At 36.4% G+C, this 24,405-nt stretch overlaps 2 protein-coding genes and 1 long non-coding RNA gene across 3 annotated transcripts; all 3 read left to right on the top strand.

Annotated features, from left to right (window-relative positions):
• The first annotated feature begins 6,484 nt into the window (after positions 1 to 6,484).
• LOC143731172 (protein translocase subunit SecA-like) lies at positions 6,485 to 10,921 on the top strand. Its single transcript, XM_077221835.1, has 2 exons — positions 6,485 to 6,525; positions 6,704 to 10,921. Exon 2 carries the CDS (start codon positions 6,749 to 6,751, stop codon positions 10,358 to 10,360), a length of 3,612 nt encoding a protein of 1,203 aa, XP_077077950.1. The 5' UTR covers positions 6,485 to 6,525; positions 6,704 to 6,748; the 3' UTR covers positions 10,361 to 10,921.
• Positions 10,922 to 14,594: 3,673 nt separating this feature from the next.
• On the top strand, positions 14,595 to 17,238 carry LOC143731175 (uncharacterized). The gene is made up of 3 exons (XR_013200713.1): positions 14,595 to 14,863; positions 16,459 to 16,634; positions 16,731 to 17,238. It is a non-coding gene; the product is annotated as an uncharacterized LOC143731175 (long non-coding RNA).
• A 198-nt stretch (positions 17,239 to 17,436) lies between these two features.
• ctxn1 (cortexin 1) lies at positions 17,437 to 17,869 on the top strand. Its single transcript, XM_077221788.1, has one exon. It carries the CDS (start codon positions 17,519 to 17,521, stop codon positions 17,783 to 17,785), a length of 267 nt encoding a protein of 88 aa, XP_077077903.1. The 5' UTR covers positions 17,437 to 17,518; the 3' UTR covers positions 17,786 to 17,869.
• The last annotated feature ends 6,536 nt before the right edge of the window (positions 17,870 to 24,405 follow it).

Here is a 24,405-nt window from a genome sequence, read left to right as displayed (position 1 = left end):
GAGAACAATTATTAACCTTAGTTTACACAACATAACTAGATCACACTTCATCGCAATTAATCGCATCCAAAATAAAAATGTGTGTTTACATAATATATGTGTGTGCACTGTGCAAAATTATTTTATATTTATAAATACACACGTGCATGTATATATTTAAGAAATATTTGTATGTATATACTGTATTTATATTTATAATTTATATTATATATAAATATTTTATATATAAATAATTAAATTAAAATAATATGTACATGCATGTGTGTATTTCTGTATAGAAAATAATTATACACAGTGCACAAATATATTATGTAAACACAAACTTTTATTTTGGACGTGATTAATCGTACTTAATCGTTGCACAGGACTAAAAATCATATTTACATGTTTGTGTACTTAGCTCTCATAATTCATTACAGAGTGTTTAATAATGTAACAATACAACATAAGTGCTGCTCATTATCACTGGATCGATTTCTGTCTCAGTCTCAGAAGTCAAACTCTATTTAAAGACTGAATTAAAGATCATTATAAGACAGACAGACAGTGAAGTGAAGGTAAATAATAAATAATACATGATGTTCTGTGTGTCTGCAAAGGTCCGCACGTTAATATTACAGACCATGATTCCCATGAGGGAAAAACATTTAAAAAATCGAAAGACCCGTCCACCCCCCACCACCACCCGCACACACACACACACACACACACACACACACACACACACACACACACACACACACACACACACACACACACACACACACACACACACACACAACAAATGACCTTTTGTTCAGTGGATTTTAAAGGTTCTTCAATGCCAATAAAGGACCTTTATTTTAAGCACTGTAATTTAATGTATTTTCCGTTTAAGTGTTCAGTAATGTTACATCTGCAGCGTGAGCATATACTTGCACACATGTCAGCTGTCATTTTTATTCCATCTTCCCTCCCAACAGAATCACTAAAAATACAACATGCAGCAGCAGCAAAACCAGCCTTTCTTATGCTGAAATACAGTTTTTACATCAGATTCTCGTTCACTTCAGTTCTTGCCAATTCTACAATTTTAAGAAGTAAACAGTAATGGCTCCCTTCTTTAGGCTCTGATTCACACACACTCACTTAAAGGAATAGTCAGAAAAATTTAAATTTACTCATTTATTCACCCTCAAGTTTTTCCGAACCTGTATGAGTTTCTTTCTCCTGCTGAACACAAAAGAAAATATATTGAGAAGAATGTCAGTAACTGAACAGTTGATGGACCGCATTGACTTCCATAGTAAGAAAAAAATTATTCTATGAAAGTCTGTTTGGTTTCTGACATTCTTCAAAATATCTTCTTTTATCTTTGCATTTATTCATCAGATAAAAGCAACGGGATATAACACAGAGAGATATATTTGTTCATTCACTAAGGCACTGAACTATGAGAAGAACATATAAATGTCACAATACAGAATGAATGCACATGCAGTGACCATACTGTATATAAAATACTATTTGCACCTCAATGTATTGCATTATAAAACAGTATGCAATAATAACAACATATTCAGTGCATATGATTATATTCATTAAAATCATAAATGGATGCTGCTTTATTGGGACATTAATTGTATTCGACATTACCTACTCTTAGTCCTAACCCTACATGTTAAACACATGTTGTCCTTCAGTCGACCCGAGTTCGAGTCCCAGTGTTGTGCCGAATTTCGACTCCCTGACAATTATTACCCCCTCGTTGAAGTCAGAACCTGATTGCCTAATTCTAACTCCACATATAAACCTAAACCTGGGTAATAATCTGACAGGGGTCCTGTGCTTCCTATGTAATAAAGACAAAAATGCCTTTATTAAAAGGAAGATTCAAATTTGGGTCGGTCGAATCAAAAGCTAATGTAACCCAGTCTCCACGCCACTGATCCGGTTATCAGATTTATTAGAGACTGGTGGGCGGTGTCAGTGTAAATAACCTCTGCAAACAAGGATGGCTATTTGCACTTGGTGTAAATACACACTCCGATATGGCATTTTGTATATCCTGAAGTTATATCATATTTTGACAAATTGAACATATCAACGGCTAAATTAATCTGCAGTCAGGAAGAGTAATATGGGTAATATGGATAAATACAGTTTGTTTTCTATGAGAGATTTCGTCATGCAATTACAATAAAGCTAAATAGAGCTCTGTAAGTTGTTTATGTTCATTATTATTGTAATGTTACAGTGCTTAGCATAAGTGAACACACCCATGCTAAAGTTGACTAAATAGAGGAATAAAAATAAAAAATCGTCTTTTGGAAATTTATCTTAATGCCTTCATTTAAAAAATGAGGAAAAATCCAACCTTTAAAGGCACCAATTTTCTTTGTGAATGAATAATGTATCGTGAATAAATAAATGTTCTTCCTTAAAATACAGATTGCGTAAGTCAGGACACCCCTATGTTAAATTCCCATAGAGTCAGGCAGATTTTTATTTTTAAAGGCCAGTTATTTCATGGATCTGGAATAATATGCATCCTGATAAAGTTCCCTTGGCCTTTGGGATTAAAATATCCCACATCATCACATTCCCTTCATCATATCTAGAGATTGGCATTGGGAACTTTCCATAAGATCATCTCTCAATGTAAATCATACCAGCTATTAGCCTAACTGAAATAACACCATGCCGATCTCTATGTATGATGAAGGGAATGTGATGATGTGGGATATTTTAATCCCAAAGGCCAAGGGAACTTTATCAGGATGCATAGTATCCTGGATCCATGAAATTACTGGCCTTTAAAAATAAAAATCTGCCTGATTTTATGGGAATTTAACATAGGGACTTACGCAACCTGTATTTTAAGGAAGAACATTTATTTATTTACGATACATTATTCATTCACAAAGAAAATTGGTGTCCTTAAAGGTTGGATTTTTCCTCTTTTTTTTTAATTAAGGCATTAAGATCAATTTCCAAAAGATGTCTTTTTAGTCAACTTTAGCATGTGTGTGTTCACTTATACTATCCACTGTAAGTGCTTTGAGACATGAGGTAGTTTAACGTGTCCCGTGACGCTTTGTAGATTCAGATCTGGAGCGTGGCTTTGGAGACGCTCTGAAAGGAGGCTGGGATCTTATCCTTTCAAAGCTAGCTTTAATTTTATATTTCACCCAATAAAAAGAAAATAAAATTTTGGCAAATTTGTAGCTGTACTAAACACAGAGCACTGAAGAAACCCCTCAGGAGCTGCAGGTGCAAATGAATGACAGACACTCTTTACACAGCTTCATAATAGCGTCTCTGAGGACGTCGATCCCCGGACAATAACCCGAAAGAGAACGATTTCTCATCCAGAGATGAGAGAGCAGGTAGAGCAGAACATCTATCTGATACAAGCTCTTAATAAGTCAATTATGTGGGTAATTAAAATGACAAATCTGACCCATTTTACACTGAAAAAAAGATGTCAAAAATCACGTCATGTTCTAGATTCCTGCAAGTTAATGCACGAGGGATATGAGACGTTTTACATCAAGTATGGGTTATCATTCACAATGTCGAAGGATTTATCACTAGTTCACTCAAAAATTACAATTCTGTCATCATTTACTTACTCTTATGTTGTTCCAAACCTGTATGAATTTCTGTTGAACACAAAAGAAGATATTTTGAAGAATGTTTGAAATGAATGCCAGGTGGTTTATGGTACGACTGTCAGTTTTGCTGGTGATTTTCTGAGACAGAAAAGATGTGAGATCTGAGAGAAAGTTTTAGTGTGTTATATTATTAGATTCACTAATGTTGGACAAAGGAGCATAGATGTGAAAATACACTATCCAAACTTAAATGATAGTAATTCCTGAATGCTTTACTGACTTTAACAGGGTTAAAGCTCACCCAAAATAAAAGTTATCCCATTATTTACTCGCCCTCAAGCCATCCAAGGTGTATATGGCTTTCTTCTTTCAGCCAAACACAATCGGGGTTTTATTAAAAAATATCCTGGCTCTTCCAAGCTTTATAATGGGAGTGAATGGTACCTTCGATTTTAAAGCCGAAAAAAATGCATCCATCCATCATAAAAATAATCCATACGACTTCAGGGGTTAATAAGGCCTTCTGAAGCAAAGCCATGTGTTTTTGTGAGAAAAACATCTATATTTAAAACTTTATTAGCTATAATAACTAGCTTATATGAATAAGGCTGCATGTTGTTCGTAGCAGATTCATAAAAACTACTGTTAAACACTACAGTACACAAGTTAATTTGTACCAATTATAATTTTTTTCATAAACATTATTCTCAGACTAACGTATTCACACATTGTGTAAGTTCAATCACATGTGAAAAAGACATATAGACTACTTTTATTACCTGTAGCACAAACTGATTTATTATATGAAACTATCAAAAATGGCTGGGTCGTCTGGGATGCAAATGCAGATTTTATACCTTTTGACCATAAGATGTCATTTGTGTGGTAAAAAGCTTTGAGTAATTTGTATTTAAATATTATTATTTTTTTAAGCTTCAAGTAATGAATCATTTTATCATACAGTTGAGGGTAAAACATACCCCCCCCCCCCCCCCCTCCATTATAAGATTATTATTACCCCTATAAGAATCTTATTATAAGAAGATATAATACGATTCTTGAAAATCATGTGATGTAGTCAAAGAGAAACTAAACCGAGCAGAAACTAAACCTAACCAAAGAATTCCTGCATTCTGTATGATTATGATGATAACCGAAAAGTATTTGATTATACAATGTGACGGCGAGCAGTTGAGAAGACTGAATCAATTTAAATGAACCATTCTACCCATAAAGCTGATACCCAACCACGTGGGTTGTATAGGGCTCCTAAACTTTAGTACTCTGACAATACCGTTCGATAAGTAAATATTCATGAAAATGACCAAGTATGTAATTATTTTTGGTATTAATATTCCTCAAGCAAAAAGAGTATGTATTCACACCTCCCTTGTTTGGTTCGATTGAATCGAACTCTAGTTCGTTTACCCCCTTGGTGCGGATCTTTTGGGCAGGTGTGAATACAGCAATCGAACTCGGGTGCGGACCAAACAACCGAACCGAGACCTAGCTGAAGAGGTGGTCTCGGTACGGTTCCAAACGAACTCTGGTACGGTTCGTTTACGGTGTGAACATGAACCGACCCAATTGCAAGAAAGCACTGCGCCTTTGAGTTAACAGGCTTCCGTAGTCGGAGTTGCGTTATGGGAAAGTGATCTGTTGTAGCCTACTACATTCCATTCCGGCGCTGTCTGGCCACACGATACTGTTGCGCGTCTTTCTGCACGTCGTGTGTGCATCATTGGAATGGAATGAATGAATGAATGACAGGGCTCTCAAGTGTCACACATTGAGCGTGACAGTCACTCATTTCGGTCTTTTGTCACGCTCTCCCGCCACACATTGTATTTCTCACGCTGAAAAACTATTTGTAATATATTTAATATGCCGCAGCACCCAAAACTCTGGCCGCGCCGCTCTCACTGTGGAACCGGCAGGAATCAAGCGCGTCTCCTCTGGTGTTGTTAGCCAATCAGAAAATAGCACTATTGTATCTGGGTAAGATTTACCGCAACAACCAATGACACCGCGCGGCACGACACACGTGTGGTTTTGTTTACAAATTTTGGTTCACTTGAAAAAAGAGCAGTGTGAAAGCGAACCGTACCAAAAAAAAAAAAAATTTTTTTTATTTGGTCCGGACCAAAGCAAGTGAACTATCGGACTTTCCTGGTGTGAATACACCCTAAGTGTCTTAAAAAACAACACTTACCACTGCAAGTGTACTATAGTGTCCTGTGAGGCAAAACATCAGTCAGTTACAGTACTAAAAATACTTGAATGGTTGTATGCAGTATCTACCTTACTGTTTAGGCCTAAGTCAAATGTATTATTTAATGAGAAAATGCAATCTGACAACAGAAGAATACTTCTGAAGACAACAGAAGAATACAGACAAAGAAAAAAACATGAGAAAAAGGGCAACCAAACCAGTCAGTCAAGGAACACGCCACCACACCACACACACCACACCACACCGGAAATGCAAAGTATACACAAGTAATCTAGTGCACCAACACCATTAGGTATTTTCGGTACTTACCAACATTCAAAAGTGAAAGAATTGTTCTTGCAAAAAAACTTCATTTAGATTATTGACTACAGACAGCCATGAACATGCAAACCGTTCATGCATGTACAACCTGTAAACATGCAAATGTTGAATTAGGGCATAACTGATTTTAGTCTATTTTAAATCATGTACATGGTTTCACAGATTAGCACAAAATGCTTTTTCTTAACATAAAACACACAGCTCATGTTCCTTTTAATCACGTGATAAACTGGATACGATTAATATTCAGGGAAATTCCAGTGCAGAGAGACGTCCTTCTCTTCATATCCAGGTACAGTATAAATACTGTACAACTCCCTTTTCTACTAACAGCTGAAGAAGAGTTCTGCAGCGACAACTCTTGAATGTCTTTATGTAAGTACAATAAATAAATGCTTTCTTAGAGGAAAAAAAAATCTTAAAAAATATTTTGAGAATGCATTTTTATTGTTATAGTTACATTAAATATATATATTTTTTGTAATTTGTTTTCTTGGACAAGTTAGTTGAGCACAAATTTAACTTATTTCTATGTGGATTTTTTAAACCACAGATCGAGATTGGGAAAAATTATTTACAAGAATTTACAGTTTTGAAAATGTCAGCATCTGAAAAACTGCTGTCAGAACGACTGATTTCCCTGCTTAAGAACGGACTGTGGGAAAAAGAAGATGTTGTCAAGTTGTTTAAAGCCCTCTTGGAGCAATTTTATGGCAGGAATGATGATTTTCACACATGGATGATGAAAATTCTTCATCAAGTTGAAATTCACAAAATCAGAGCATCGGATTTGACTTTCCTAAATGATGATAAAGTCCCTCAGTTTGTGGATAATATTGAGGCCAAAATTAACGTCATAACCAAAAACACTGGTGAGAAATCATTGGATGAGATTTTGAAGGAAATCTGTGAGCATGCAGATATTGATGAAGAAATTATTGCACAAGTGACTGATATTGTGTCCTTTGAATCTACATGTCCACCAAACCTACAAGAAATAAGACAAGCATTGTTAACGCTCTGCAAAGCAGTAGAAAATACAATGATGTTTAAACCTCGAGTGACTCAGATGGTGAGCTGGTGCGTTCTTGTTCTTTCTAAATCAAGTCGTCTGGTTCAGGTTGGGACAGGAGAAGGAAAGTCGTGCATCGTGGCAATGTTTGCAGCATATCAAGTCATGAAGGGAAAAACCCCTGATATCATCTCCAGTTCTCCTGTACTTGCTGAAAGAGATGCTGAGGAATGGTCTGCATTTTATAAGGCACTAGATATAACCGTTAACGTCAACACCAATAAATCCGAAAGCGAGCTGAAGAAGTGCTATGAATGCAAGGTGGTTTATGGTACGACTGTGAGTTTTGCTGGGGATTTTCTGAGACAACGCTTCCAAAGAAAAGACGTGAGACCTGAGAGAAAGTTTCAATGTGTTATAGTAGACGAGGTGGATTCACTAATGTTGGACAAAGGCGTTGAAGTGGTTTACTTGAGCAGCGAGATCCCACTAATGCAATCTTTCAATGGGATACTGTCTGAAATTTGGTTAATCATCAACCAGCTGAAATGTTTAAACACTGGCGAGATTTTAGGACCCGTTCAGCTCTTCTCTCAGGTTCTGTCCGAAATCATGCATGAAAACAAAAACATTGATCAACTCAGTATTGTGCGGATGGCTGTGGACAGAGGAGTTATGCCTATACAATCCTCAAAGCAAAAGCAAGAAAACATGACAAATGTTTTAAAATGCCTGGATAATGCAAGTGTTGTGCAAAAGGTGGCATTTTTAACCATGTTCGTGAAAAAGTTCCCTCAGTATTTCTTCAAATTATACCAGGAAGAGCCAGATGGAAATTTACAGAAAATGAAAGAGATTAATCCAACGGATACAAATAATAGACAAGAAATATCAATAATTCTCCTGGAATGTGGAAAATGTCGTGTTGTGCACTTTGAGGAGGACGGTTCCCTAGAGCCGTCATTGAGGAAACGGATTAAAAAGGCTTATCAGTCCGAATCAGCAAACGAACTAAATAAATCTCGTATCCCAGGCCTTGAAGATCTCATTAATGGCAAGATGAAAACGTGGATTGCAAGTGCTCTGCTAGCCACAAAACTGACTCTGGGACACGAATACGTCCTTCATGAAGATGGAGTCGCTCCGGTTGATTTCAGTTCCACCGGTGTTGTGCAGAACAACATGAGTTGGGGGGAAGGACTTCAGCAGTTTCTGGAGATGAAACACCAAACTAAACTGTCCAACATGACCCTAATAACAAACTTCATGTCTAATGTGGGTTTATTCAATAAATACTCAAACCAGATCTATGGGATCACGGGAACCTTGGGGGAAAAAACAGAGCTTGACATATTAAAGAAGCTCTACAAAGGCATTGAAACCTGTAAGATTCCCTCATTCAAGCGAAGGAAACTTTATGAGCTGGAAGGCATGGTTGTTCCTGAAGAGAAGGAGTGGATCACGATGGTCTGTGATGTTGTTAAGCATCAAGTGTCTTCCACAGTCTATCGAGGTCCACGAGCAGCTCTCGTCATCTGTGAAACAATCAACCGTGCGGAAAAGTTTAATAAGGAACTTTCAAAAACCATCTCAAAAGACAAACTAAAACTCTATGTGAATAACAACATGGACAACTCGACAATAACAGACTCAATCATTCAAGCCGGGGACGTCATCATTGCAACTAATCTAGCAGGTCGAGGTACAGATCTAAAGGTCTGTGAAAGTGCAAATGAGGCAGGAGGTTTATTCGTGATGCAAACCTTCTTACCTCTGAACGTCCGTGTTGAACAGCAAGCCTTCGGACGAACGGCTCGCCAAGGGACTCCAGGATCTGCTCAAATCATCATGTGCACCAGTCATTTCTCTGACTCAGTCAAACTACTGATGGGTGAAAACACATCTCTCACCAACACACTCGACCATATGGACGATTTTACCAAACAGATGTCACACAAAATTGTATTTGAGAAAGCGGTTCAATGCTACCTGGAAAATCACAGCTTTCAAAATCATGAGACAATGGTTTCAGCCCTAGTAGACGTCTTAACCGTGATTTCAAGTGATCTGGAAAAGGCAAAAGATGTCAGGAATGCCGGGGTGAATAAAAGACTCTCTGGGTTTCTTGAAAAAGACATTCCAGAAATCATAAAAAAGGAAGAGCTTTTTTCCGTTTACCTTGATGTTTTGGACAACGTTTATGAAGATGATGTTTTCTCTGACCAGCGTGATGTTATTGTGTCCTCTCTTCATGAGTGTTGGGGTTTGTGGCTCCTGATGTATTTCAGTGAGGAAAATCCCACTGAGAAAAGCCTAGCCTTGTTGAAGGAACAGCTGAAGGCGGACTTGTCGAGTGCAAAGCAGAAACTTTTGAGCAAACAGTCCCCGTCCTCCATGGTCTACTATTACATCAGGTCTGGAAACAATCTCCGTGAGAAGGGTTGCCTTGCAGGGAGCATTGAGATGTACACCAAAGCTTTGGAGGACGGTGCATCTGGAGAGATTATTCCTCTTTATAATCGTGCACTGGCTACTATTATGAAGAAGGATGCTGGCTATATTACTAAATCATTGGCTGATCTGGAAAAGGCTGAAAAGGCAATTGATTCATATAAGTCACATCTGGCATGTATTCATGCTTGTGTGAAATTATCAAGACAAGAGCAGACAACAACAGAAGGCGATTCTTTGCTCGCCAAACAGTTTCTAGTGAAGTGTAAGATTGTAGACCAACTCAAGATGAACATTCAAGATGCTGTAATGAAGTTAAAGAGGGCTGAAAGCAGAGGAGGAGAAGTGAATCTGACCGAAAAACATACCATTTTTCTAAACAAAGACACTTTGAAGAAGGCTATAAGCAGAAGAGATATGAGTCTGCCTGAAATAATTGCCCATTTTGTGATAGATGACTTTATAAAGAGGGGTGAAATCAGACGAGGAGATGTGAACTTGGCTGAAAAATTTGGACTGCTTTACACAGAAGACGAAAGAAAAAGGGCTGAAAGCAGAGGAGAAGATGTGAACCTGGCTGAAAGACTTACACTTTTGCTGTTAAAAGACTCTATTCACAGTTCTATACGAATTCTCGGAGAGATGCTAATGGAATTTGAATCTGTCATGTCATTGGGTCTGGACACCATTTTCTTTTTGGACACCACATTTTCTTTCAGGGGCTTTTTGTCAAGGATATTTAGATAATAAGATATGATGTTTAGATGATAAAATGTCACACTTTTCGTAATGTGCTGTCAGTTTTTAACCGTGCTGTCAATATACAGTATCCGGGTTTCTTATTCCTATGCCTTCATATTTACACAAGTTCTTCATGCTGATACTTCATACTAGAAATGTGCCTCTTAACAATATCATTTAAAGTAATCTAAAACTTGTAAATTATGAAAGATGTTATAAATGTTGCCAAACCAAAAAAAAATACATACTCAAATATTGTACTGCACCATGTTTAGGGTTAAAAAGAACGATATTATGTTGTGTATTTATGTATAATGTTTATGTAATGTTTATGTATGCTATATGTACAAGTAATTTAACTGCAAAAACTGAATCTTCATTTAATGGAATCACGTTAAAAAAAAACAAGGACATTGTCTTTGTCTCCGTATAATTTCTGATGTGACTTTTGTTCGATGGTTTTATAGAATGGCGATACTTCTTCACAAACAATATTTAGGAGTACTGTAAACTAAGTTGAATATTATTATAAATTAAATGCAAACTAAAGTGAATATTTAATGTCAATTTACCTGTTGTCTTTTATTTGTTCTGAGCTCCTCCGTTTCTGACTGTTGATTAAGAGTTGTTTGTTTGGTGCCTGTTGGTCAAACACATTCAACAATGCTGCGTGTTAAGTTAAGTTAAGTTAAGTTAAGTTAAGTTAAGTGGTCTAAATGTATTTATATGTATATTGATATATCGTCTGTGGAAGGTTAGGGTTAGGACCATAAAATGTTTGCCCAATCATTGACCTCCGTTTGCAGTGCGTGTGTGTTCACTACTTTTGGAAACTTTTCCTTCAGAGACCAGGAGACGTTGGGATATCTTTCAAGCAGAAGTTACTCTTTATTGAGGACTTTGCTGTTGCAATGCTTTAGTCGTCCAAGTCTAACTCAATAGCTCAAACACAGTGTTTATATCTTTCAAGGGGGAGGGATTTACATATAGGTGGAGACACTCTGAAACATCAGCATGACAGTGTAACTCCGAGCCTCTGAAACAAAGCATGTAAATAAAAGACACAAGTCAGCCTGTTCCCGGAGATTCCTCAAACCTGATAACATCATTATGACAGTGTAACTCAGAGCCTCTGAATGAGAGGCTAACACTACACTACTCACTACTCATAGTGTGTGTGCACTAACTTGAATGGGTTAAATGCAGAGGACAAATTCAGAGTATGGGTTACCATACTTGGCCTTCACATGTTATCACTTTTTTACTTTCACTGACCTGCCTGTCAAATTATGTATTTCCATACCTCCGCGCACCTGCTCGTGCAGACATCACACGTCATCAGCGCGTTTCATGCTATGCAGAGTTAGACAAAGGTCAGTCACAGTTTAAATTACAGATTATAATCATCTACTAAGTGAAACAATGTGGACCGTTTAGTCACTGGTTTGATTTACTGACACATGCAAAGAATATGTGCCTGTACATGAATCATTACATATGAGAAATCACTGGTCACAGATCAGGCATTAGAATCAACATAGCTACTTACATGTTGTGGCATTACTGTCGAGTCCATATCATAAAAGTTTGTTTGCAAAGCCTGCGCCGAAATTGTGACTGATTTACCAAAGAATCCACAGTGAAATGTGCCGAATTCATACAAATAAATGATGCTCAACTGAGACATTCACATTGTTTAGGATTCTTTGGAAGGCAATGTTATTTTTAGTCCGTTCTTTTCTCCTCGTCATAACTAACACGCGAGTGGGCGGGGCCAAAGTAGCGATGAAGAAGTAGGCGTTTATCTTCTTTTGCAGAGGCGGTTTTTCACCTATTACGCCATTAATAGGCACATTTATGGCTTGGTATCAATAAAATATGTTTTTGGTCTAACAAGGAAGTTTTCAATTCTGAAACTCACGAGATATTCTAATAGTATGATGACCTCTTATATGTCAAGGACAATTTGATTTCTCAATTTATGACCCCTTTAAAAATTGATCATTGAAATAACTATGTTTCTTAGTTTTTTTCTTATAAGTTATAGGCCTATACATTAGATTTTATGTTACAATCTTGTTTTGTAAAGGAATGTGTGTTATCTTGATGGTGTTTCGTATCTGTGTACACCTAGCTATATTTTAGGATTTACCTCATCTTGTGGAAGAGCTACTTGTAATGAACTTTGATTGTTCGTGTTGGTTTTCCCTTTAACATTAGTGGTTGTCACTATATTACACAAGTAATAAATAGATTTTCATTTGGTATATTAACAATTTCAGTTAATAAAATATAAAAAATAATTCGCAAATTGAAGTTCAATCTGTAAAACTTAAAATGTTTCTACCGTAGGCCTATTTTTATGGGTTAGGCTTAGCAACCACAGCTACTATGTAGTTTCTTTAAGTGGATGTAAGTTTCGCTCACAGCAGAATACATCATATTGTGTCAAAGATGCATGAATTCTCCTGTGGCTGACAGGATATTCATAAACTCCTGCATCATCTTGAGAACATGTTGAGAACATTCCTCATTATGGCTGGAGTGAGAGATGATAGTCAGCATGTTTAGCGAGCGCGATACAAACACCGCGCAGTCTGCTCCTCTTCTCAACGTTTTCCAAATTAAATTCAGAGGAAAGTTTAAAATGGAGTTGTAATGTGATACTGTACCAAAGCGGAGATTTGATGCTAGATTTCATTAGCTGTATAAAGGCAGACGGGACTGCGGGTCCGTATCTCAGAGTCCAGGGGGGATTCACTCTGAGCCAAAAATACTTTATGACAGCAGCAGTTCCTTTGTGCTTTCCATATGACCGTAGCAGATTTACAGTGCTGGACCCGGAGGACAACACACACACACACACACACACACACACACACACACACACACACACACACACACACACACACACACACACACACACACACACACACACACACACACACACACACAAATGACAGCAGCAGGTCCTTTGTGCTTTCCATATGACCGTAGCAGATTTACAGTGCTGGACCCGGAGGACAACACACACACACACACACACACACACACACACACACACACACACACACACACACACACACACACACACACACACACACACTGCCTATACCTGAATTATTGCTTAGAAATCAAATCAGACAGGCAGAGATTCCCCAGATAACAGGAAATGTTTTTAGAACTTTAGCAAGGTTCTCTGAAAGTTATGAACAAACGTTCTTCCAGTAAAGATTATAGAATGTTCGTTCGTGGTTATCTGTGGTCTTTACTAACATTCTAAAAATGTTTGCACAAAAATGTTAGCTAATTATACATCGGGTTTCACTTTTTTTAAACGTTACTTGTTTCAAAACTGGATGTTTTGAACGTCCTGAGAATGTTCAGAAATAACATTTCCATAATTGAACATTATCAAAATGTTCTTAGAACAGTTTTTATTAGCTGGGACATTCAGAGAATTATCATCCTATCATTAAATCACCTTACTGTAAATCAAAGTTTTATAGTCATTATACAGATTTTGAAGGTTAATGTGTATATACAATATATATTATATTATATTCTATTATATTATATCATTTAACCTGGAAATTGTCCAATACTAGCTTGGCAATCAAAACGTGTGTTGGGTCTGTTTGAATATTAGAAAGAACATATTTTATAGCTAGTGATATATAAAATTGACAAAATACTTCTGGAGACACTCTCTGCTCTCTGATGAAATCCACATTCCTGCCAATAAGCCAATACTGCAAAAAATAAAAATATATAGGCCTATATATGTATTTTAAGAGTATTTTTGTCTAGTTTTCCATTAATAATATGCAAACATCCTTAAAACAAGATTACTTGAGACACAGTGTAAGATAAGACATTTATTTACAGTTTACTTCCGTGTCTTTTTATTGTTTTAAGCATGAAGATAAAGATGAAAATGATGATGATGATGTGAAATGTGACAAATGTGTTTTGTATACTGTATTTCTATAGGCTACAAAACATTATTTACAAATATGTAATATTAATAATAATATTATTATGTAGAAGGATATCTTTTCATTTTTCATAGCCTAGTTTACTGAATTTCCTGGAATGCTTATAGCCAATGCATTTTTAAATACAAATGTTATGGAAGATGATTTTTCCCAATTAGAAAGTATTTCACATTTCAGAAATATTTTTTTTATCAAATCATTGCCAATAAAGAGCAGATTTCAATTGTGACAACTTTCCCCATATTATGACAACCTAGTGTGTGTTAAATCATTTCGCCCCTGGGAAATAACGATTCAAATGTTAAAAAGGTTTTAATGAGTTTGTGTCTCTACAGAAATTTGCTTTCAGTCACTTACCTTCCCTGAGTAAAACTGTGACAATTAGCCCCGGTTACATGCATGCACTAATGCCAATCAGCCAATCGCACATGAGCGCGTGCACATGAGTGATGACAGTGAGCGCGCGCGGGAGAGATGCCAGATCAGCACGCGCTCCGGACCGTCAACATGGGTATGTGATGTTTCATTTTTTTAAACCTAGTTTTTAATTAAGTTGTTGCATTGTATAAAGTACTATGCGTGCTTTGTTAATTTTTATATAGCCTGTATTTGGCATACAATAAACTGAATGTCACTGAAAACAGAGAAGAAAACTTGATAAGTCTTATGACGCCTGTATATGAATAGTATAAAGACATCATCAGATTACATTGTAAAACATCTTTTAGTACAGGCACATGTTTTGTAACTATACATTTGAGATTATTTATAATAATATGCCAATATATCATATTATATAGCTACACTTTTTTAGTGTACACATCCCTAATTTGAGTTTTACGCTATATATCGTCTGGTGCAGCTTATTTTACTATAACTTCGATGTTTATGTGACTAATAATCCTGAAAGTTGAAAACACAATATGATAATCAGGCAGTTTATGGTGACTGAGTTGACTGTAAATCCGTTGTTTGCTCTGTTTATTGTTAACATGCGTCATTTAGTTTTATGCATAGATTCTCCGGTAAAGTAGATAGCAAACAGTGATTTATCTGAAGTTTGAGTGGATCGATCAGCTCTGATATTGATCTGTGAGTTTCTGCACAGGCAGGATTGACTCATCTGATCATGTTAAGTATACTGACCTTCATAACCTCTCTGAAACAGCTTTCTCTCATGGTTCTTACATATGATGATAGGATGCAAGTTATTTGTAGAGGGAAAATGTATATATATATATATAGCTATATATATATTTATATTTTTTTTTCTTCTAATAACTTGCATCCTATGTAGACTATATATATGTCAATATGTAGGCTGTGTGTGTGTGTGTGTGTGTGTGTGTGTGTGTGTGTGTGTGTGTGTGTGTGTGTGTGTGCACACACACATATATATATATACACATCTATACTCTAAGTTATCCATAAAACTAAGTTTTATGTTAGATGCGATAAATTGGATTAATCAATTTGACAGGAGAACATTTTATAAGAAAATACTAGTCAGTCTTACTACTTTTACTGCAGTCTTAGAATTTGCCAGCAATGTCTGAGTAAAATTGTTCAGAGTAAATATAGGCTAAGTGAAGCACATTTTTATTTGTTTCAGTATATAAACTTGTTTAATGTATGTGTGTGTGTGTTTGTGTGTGTGTGTGTGTGTGTGTGTGTGTGTATTTATATATATATATTAGTGCTGTCAAATCGTTTGTATTGTGATTAATCACATCTAACATAAAACTTTGTTTATGTGTTGTATACAGTACATATATATATATATACATATAAGATGAGACATATATAAATATAAGTTATTTGTTGAGGGAAAAAATATATATATAGCCTATATATTTATCCAATAATCTTTGTTTTATTTACAAGCAAGGTTGATTCTGTCACCAAATAATATTTTGATAACAAAAAATTGTGTTATATATATCAACCTCATGGTCCTATTGACGTTCTTCTATTGAGGCTGTTTGATAACCACAGCAGTTTTAACTAAATTACCTTTTCTAAATTTGTACAGTACACACAGTATAGATGCCCTTTGACCTGGCCTTAACCCTTTAGTTATTATTAACTCTGCTGTCTTGGGGACAGGAATCAGCTTTCAGCACACAAATCCCATCCTAATAAAGTCAGAGGGAGGGAATTCCAGTCTCTATTTACTGCTGATTAACATGGAACGAAACGTTGGGAAAACCAGTGTTGTCCAGGGCCTTTGCTGGAGCGTTGGCTGTTATACATGCCTTGAGCTTTAATGCTGCGGTGAAGAGGTGACCTGATTTACTTCACTTTTATGTGGATCCACAATGTTTTGAGATCCCGATCGATCCATGATTTACGTGTGCCGTCTTTCTCTTTATTCACAGAGCGTCTTTTCCCGTCACATTCCTGCTGGAAATAGCAGCTTTTTATCTTTCCTCATGCACTATTATCTCAGCGACGCCGCGTGTGGAATTAGCCACAGAAGAGCATGTTTTGAGTCCATAAAAACAGCAGTGCAACGTGTGTGTGGAGATGTGGACGTCCTCTGCTGGATCTCTGATATCTGAGTGTCGACGACGCGTTTTGTGCATGAACAAATTTACTTTTGTTTCATTGCAATTTGTTGCATCTGTCTGATTTCTCATTGCATCTTGTGAGGTGCTGATGACATGTTCACCTGGATGAATCAAGCGATTTTATCCCTTCTGATATGTTTTATTTAAGTAAGCATCAACTTTGTCTCGGATTTTTCTCCCAAAAGGACCCAGAAGAGTCAACAGTTGTTGTGCATTACGAGTGTAAAGCTATGAATGTGGAGCAGCTCGGATCATTTGATGAGAAATGTTCATATCGAGACTTTTGATTGCATATAATACACAGTTTGAGACTCTTCACGTGTGAGACTACTGCACTGTAAAAAAATATTGTTGGTTTAACTTAAAAAAGTTCCTTAAAAATGGTTGCCTTAAAAATTTGAGTTAGTACAATGAAGGAGATTGGTTTAATCAACAGAAACTCAAAATATTGTGTTATCTGAACCACATGAATTATCTACGTTGATTTGATATTTGTTTCACAGTGTGTGGAGGAGATGCAACTGAGATATTGAAGTGAATTTTTTTTTTCATTCCTACACGATCCTCGGATTGGCTTCATCTTTTGAACTGATAAGATGAGTGAAAGTCCTGTGCTGGAGTACGAGCTGCTGTCTCTGGCTCCTGTCTCGGGCCCCGGGGCCACCGCTGGGCTCCTGCTGGCTCAGGACTCAGAGCAGAACACAGCGCTGTGTTTTGTGGGGCTCCTGCTGCTGTTTCTGGTGTTCCTGCTGGTCCGTTGTTTCAGGATTCTTCTGGACCCGTACAGTAGCATGCCGTCCTCATCCTGGTCTGATCCCAAAGACGCTTTAGAGAGGGGACAGTTTGATCACGCGCTCGTGTAGATGCACGACTGCAGAAAGTACAACTCACAAATACTGTCAAGGACATATTTTACCTCCAAATAAAACAGGTAATTGTTTAAAGCAGTGTTTCCCAAACCTGTCCTGAAGGAGAACACTGCACGTTTTCTTTGTCTCCCTAATCAAACTCATCAGCTCATTATCACATGAGTTAAATCAGGTGTGTTTGATTAGGGAGACAAAGAAAACGTGCAGTGTTGGGGGTGCTTCAGGACAGGTTTGGGAAACACTGCTTTAAAGTATATAATATTTATTATTATTGTTATTATTTATTCATTTTTATTTAGTTATTAAATTAAATAATCTTAAAGGGGTGGTATAACGCCCTTTTCACAAGATGTAAAATAAATCTCTGATGTCCCCTGAGTGTGTATGTGAAGTTTTAGCTCAAAATACCCCACAGATATTTTTTAATAGCATGTTAAATTGTCACTTTTCGAGAGTGAGCAAAAACGTGCCGTTTTTATGTCTGCCCCTTTAAATGCAAATGAGCTGCTGCTCCCGGATCAGGGGGCGGAGCTTCAAGAGCTCATGTGTGTTAGCAGCTTCGATTACCTTACCTCACACAGACACACTGAAAATCTCAAAAACTTTTATGTTCAAACCGGAGTCGGACAAAGATGGAGAGACTCAAGAAGAAGTGACAACATGTAGAAAAGCAACAGGACATTTCTGAATGGTTAGTTGATGAATTTATGTAGCTGGTGTTGAGTTAACTATCTTCTAGTCATTGATTAGCTATTCTGTCATGATAATCTTAGTCTATAAAACAAGGTTTTGTGCAATGATTTCAGTTCAAACTACATTCAGTCGTCAATCTTACAGATACGGTCAAGGACATATTTTACCTCCAAATAAAAATATATTTTTTAAAGTATTTTATTTTATTTATGCAGTTTATTTAATTATTAAAATTAATTATCTTAATAATAATATAATTATTGTAATATTTATTTCATTTTGGCACTATTAAGCACATTAACTACTCTGAAACGTTTATCGCTGTAATGCACAAAATGATGTTCTTAATTAAATTGTTAAATATCTATATGGTAGTTATAGCCTTGCAAAAACAATTATTACTGTAATTTGCTTACAAATAATTACTATGCAAAATACATTTTTTATGTGTGTTTCCTTTAGATTTGGGGGTGAATTATGAGCTAGACTTGTTCTTGAAAGGTCTGGTGAGATTCAATCACAAAGCTGCTGCTATGAACCCAATATCTCTATAAAACAAGGTTTTGTGCAATAATTTCAGTTCAAGCTACATTCAGTTCTGTTGTGGCAGTGGATGGGTGACTGTTTTCTGTGCAAGTAGTCATCATTAAAGAGTAAACATATCGTTACTAAAGTCATATCTTGCGTCAAACCACTCAAAACACATTAGCAACTGCATAGCAACACCCTAGCAACCATCCAGAACATTTAAGCAACCACATAGCAACCGTACAGAACATCTGAGCAACCACATAGCGACGCCCTGGCAACCATCCAGAACATCTTAACAATCCCATAGCAACTCCCTGGCAACCACCCAGTTCACCCTACTGATGTGTTGCACTGACAAACACACTCATTTTCACCTAGAGTTTAATTACTACATTTAAGAGTAAATTCCTATTTCGATGAACGATGTGAATCTGTAGAGAAGGCAAAATTAACACACCTTTTAATTAATTTATGTTGACCTGCAACAGACTTTTACAAACTTACTTTTTTTTTATTGTGACTGCCTTTCTCGTCAACTTTATTGTGCATGTGCAATGTTATTTATTAATATTATTATTATTCAGTGTTTTGCATTATGCTTGTCCACTGACTGAGCAAATGTGCCTTTTATTGCAGTCAGGATGTATTTTTGATTCAGAAACACTGTTGTCCGTCTGTGGATTTCACAGTGTGGATGTTCCTGTGATGTTGACAGTAGGTTTGGGATCAGTTGGTGCGTTTTATCGTTTTAAAAGGGCAAAACTGTGTACAAACAGGGATTTTTCTCTGAAATTGTTTCTTACTCTGTTTGTTTTTAGCAACGAAATATCTGCTCAATAAATGCCTTTTTCTCTCAGCGTACTCATTATGTGTTTTCTCCTTCACGATTAATCAGGCACGTCTGTGGACACCACACACGGGACACAAAGTCCCTTAACATCACCAGTCTATTAATCTATTCATTCATTATATAAAAAAAGCAACCGACTGTCTGTCAAATGCTCATTTTTCATAAGCGATTCAGGTACTATTTTCTTGTGCATCGTGTCTTAATCAATACAAATTCGCACTGATTTTTACAGGAAACAACCTTGTTCCCATGGGATTGATATAACCCTGTTTAGGTTGATGTGATGAAAGGTGAAAGGTCACGTTGGATTTATTTCCCCTTGTGCTGCAGTAAAAGATGTTCATGGAGCCGCTGTGGTTTATGTTCGGCCTCTGATTAAGAGACACTGTATTGATTGTGTAATCGATTATATTGTGCTGTTAATCCTACAGGTTATCGACAACAGCTCAGCGGTGGAAGAGTGAAGCAGCTCAGTTTCATAAAGCAAATATTAACAAACCAAATATTAATGCTTTTTTATTTAGCGCAGGGCCACGATTAATCACTATTAATCGCATCCAAAATAAAAGTTTGTGTTTACATAAAATATGTGTGTGTAATTAATTTGTATATATAAATAATATACACACATGCATGTATACATTTAAAAAAAAAAAGTATATATAAAAAAATTATGCATAAATATATATACAGTATATACATGCAAATATTTCTTAAATGCATGCATGTGTGTGTATTTATATATACAAAATAATGACATATATCACACATATATTATGTAAACACAAACTTTTATTTTGGATGCGATAAATCGTTGCCCAGCACTACTTTTACAGTTTTAGCAATGTACAAATCATGCAAAAAAAACACTGATGCCACAAATAGTGCTAAATAAGAGCATCTAAATAGATTTCTTGATTTTGTTTATTTATCCACATAAAACCAGGTTATTCTGTGTTACTGAATGCAAAACTGAACAGCTTCATAGTGTTAGTCACGTGATGACTGATCCATGTCATACAAGCAAAGTATTCTGTGACAATGCTTTGCCTTCAAGCGCCACCCAGTGCTGACAGTGAGTATTACAGGTCAATACGTTGGGTGTGTGTGAAAATCTCAAACTTGCACTAAGTGGTAAAAAAAAAAAAAATATATATATATATATATACTATATTAATAACTGTTAATGTCTATTAATAACTATTTCATATAATACTAATATACTTTTTCAAAAAATCAATGGTCCCTTCATAATTCATAAACCCAGTTATGGGTTTCATATTCTGACAGCTACTAACAACAAAGACCAGATGACTCATCATAACTCATCATAATAAAATAGTAATTATTAACTGGTAACACTTTACAATAAGGTTCATTAGTTAACATAAGTTAACTACCTTAGTAACATGAACTAAGAATGAACAATACTTCTACAGTATGTATTAATCTTTGTTAAAATCAAATGTTGTATTTGTTAAGATTAGTTAATGCACTGTGAACTAACATGAACAAACAATGAACCGTTGCATTTTTATAGCATTAACAAACATGACAAATACAGTAACAAATGTATTGCTCATTGTTAACTCATATTAGTTTATACATTAGTAATGTTAACTAATGAACCTTATTGTAAAGTTTTAGCAATTAACTTTTTCAGGTTCAAAAGAGGAAGAAATCAATAAGATCTCTCCTAAAGAAACTAGTTGTAAGGCTGCATGGATTTCAGAGAGACAGTAAACAGTTTCATTAATCTCATTAGCAAAAGCTCCAGACACACAAAAGACTTCTGCTTCACTTCACCTCGACAATACACACCGATCTGACACACAACTTCACCCTGCGGGGACACAACACACTTTTACACAGACATTTATGCTGGAACACAATGGTCTAGAAAATACTTAAAAAGATACATTATACATAACTAATATGCACAACTTTTTAGACATAATTGCATGTTATTTACAACAAAAAGAAAATTCATTATAAATATATATATAACTAAACTTTTTGAGCCACTTAAGTAGATATTATCTTTGTATATAATTTCATAATTATTGTATATATGGTTAAACTAAAATATTATTTTATGTCATTTTTATTGAAAATTATATTTAAATATGTTCGTAATTACATATTTGATGAATTTGCAAGTTAATACATTTAAAGTATAATAACGCTACAGTTATAATTATAATCAAAATACACATAAAAATAAGTGCTTTTAAGCACAGCTAATTTTTAATTGTTTAAAATTTACTTTTCACATTTAATATGACACTACATTAAAGTGCACTGTCTTTAAGTACAATTAAGTGGCCTTTTATTTCCATAATCTGTGTAACGGTCACCAGCTGGAGTGCCCTTGAGAGCCACCAGAGGGCACTACACAGAAGACTATTGTCATTCCCTCACAAACTACATTTCCCATAATTCTCTGCCTGGACTCAATATCACTCATTGTTTTCACCTGTGTCTCATCTTCTTGTTTGCTCACCCTATATAAGCCTGTTCTTCCCTGCAAAGTCTTGTTTAGTGTCACACTGCAATTCCAAGCATTCTCCTGCTTTTCTTCAACTTGGATTTGACCTTCTGTCCAGTTTTCTTGGTTTCCTCTGTGTTTTCCGGTGCCCCTATGACCCTGTTATTGTTTGGACTGATTACCAGGTGTTTATGGCCTTTGCTTGTTTTCGACTACAATTGTGGATTTCCCTTTCAATAAAACTGCATTTGGATCCTCAACCTTTGTGTCTCGGCAGTATGTGACAATCTGCAAGTAAATTTTATATACTTTTAAGATATAAAGTACACTACATGTGCAAAACTTCAATTAAGCACACTTCTTTTTCACAAAGGGGTTGAAGTGTGATTTATGGGCTGAAAATTTTTTTACTCCTAAATTGTCATTCATACAGAGGAGAATATTCTCTGATCTTTACTGTAAAATCGATTTTTGTAAAAAATAATAATAATAATAATAATGTGATTATACGTTTTTGTTACTCTCTCTCTGGCCTGTTAGTAAAAATCTGGGCCCGTATTCATAAAGAATCTTAATGCAAGGAGTAGCTCCTAGTGACAAAATTCTAAGAAAATTCTTAGAAATGTGGGCGTTTACTCTTAAAATTAAAGAAAAAATCCTAGTAAAGAAAAAAGTAATTCAGAAAGCATCTTAACCCTTAGGCCGTGTGTCCACCAAAGCGTTCTTAGCCGGCTGAAAACGCTGGACGCTCTGCTGAAAACGCCTAGCTGTGGGCGCTTGAGAGCGTTTCGGCAGCGCTGCGTTTTTTCAGTTGAGACGATTCGTTGCTATGATACAGAATATCAGCAGCACAGTTTACTTGTAACTGATTTCGCAGATAATTTTGTTTCATACTAAAAATGTATTTTTCATCCATTTTGTTCGGTTAGCTCTGCTGGTTGACGTCGTTGTACAGAAAGAATGTTGTGACAGTTGGTCGTGTGGTATTTGTCCCGCCCCTCCTCCACTGTGATTGGACGTCTGGGTAAAAAGAGACAGTGATGAGCGCAGCGTTTTACCCAAAGTTGAACATTTTTCAACTCTCGGCGACCAGTAAAAAACGCCGGGCGCTCAGCACTTGAGCGTTAAATACACGCTCAGCGCCTCGTTACGCTCATGGCGTTTAAAAAACGCGGCGCTCCCATTGAAAACAATTGGAATTTTATGGGAGCGCCGCGTTTTTTAAACGCCATGAGCGTAGGCGCTGAGCGTGTAATTAACGCTCAAGCGCTGAGCGCCCGGCGTTTTTTACTGGTCGCCGAGAGTTGAAAAATGTTCAACTTTGGGTAAAACGCTGCGCTCATCACTTTTTACACAGCCGTCCAATCACAGTGGAGGAGGGGCGGGACAAATACCACACGACCAACTGTCACAACATTCTTTCTGTACAACGACGTCAACCAGCAGAGCTAACCGAACAAAATGGATGAAAAATAAATTTTTAGTATGAAACAAAATTATCTGCGAAATCAGTTACAAGTAAACTGCTGTGGATATTCTGTATCATAGCAACGAATCGTCTCAAGTGAAAAAACGCAGCGCTACCAAAACGCTCTCAAGCGCCCACAGCTAGGCGTTTTCAGCAGAGCGTCCAGGTGGACACACGGCCTAAAGGTTAAGGGGTCTTAAGGTCAAAATTGTTAGGAGTACGGACGAGGACTTTTAACAGGCTTAAAAGTTTTTTCAGCAGAGGAGAAAATGGCAGAAAGACGAAGAGGGAGAAGAAATGCATTGCAGACAATAGATGACAGTGAGTTAATAAGACACTATAGATTAGATCGTGCAGGGGTCATGTTTGTGATCGATTTTATTAGAGACACAATAACATCTCCGACACAGCGCAGGAATGGCGTAGTGCCAGAAATGAAATCACTACTGTACATTAAGATATTTGGCAGCTGGGAAAATGCATCAACGCAGCAGTGATGATTTTGGTCTGTCACAAACTTCTGTAAGCAGAGTGATCACAAACAATTACAGCACTTTCAGAACCTCTTATTGTGTCGCAGTTCA

The sequence above is a fragment of the Siphateles boraxobius genome, unplaced genomic scaffold (assembly GCF_051911475.1).
Source record: "Siphateles boraxobius isolate OS27281-9 unplaced genomic scaffold, OSU_SipBor_1 86, whole genome shotgun sequence".
Taxonomy (NCBI): domain Eukaryota; kingdom Metazoa; phylum Chordata; class Actinopteri; order Cypriniformes; family Leuciscidae; genus Siphateles; species Siphateles boraxobius.
This window is presented reverse-complemented; position numbering and strand designations above follow the sequence as displayed.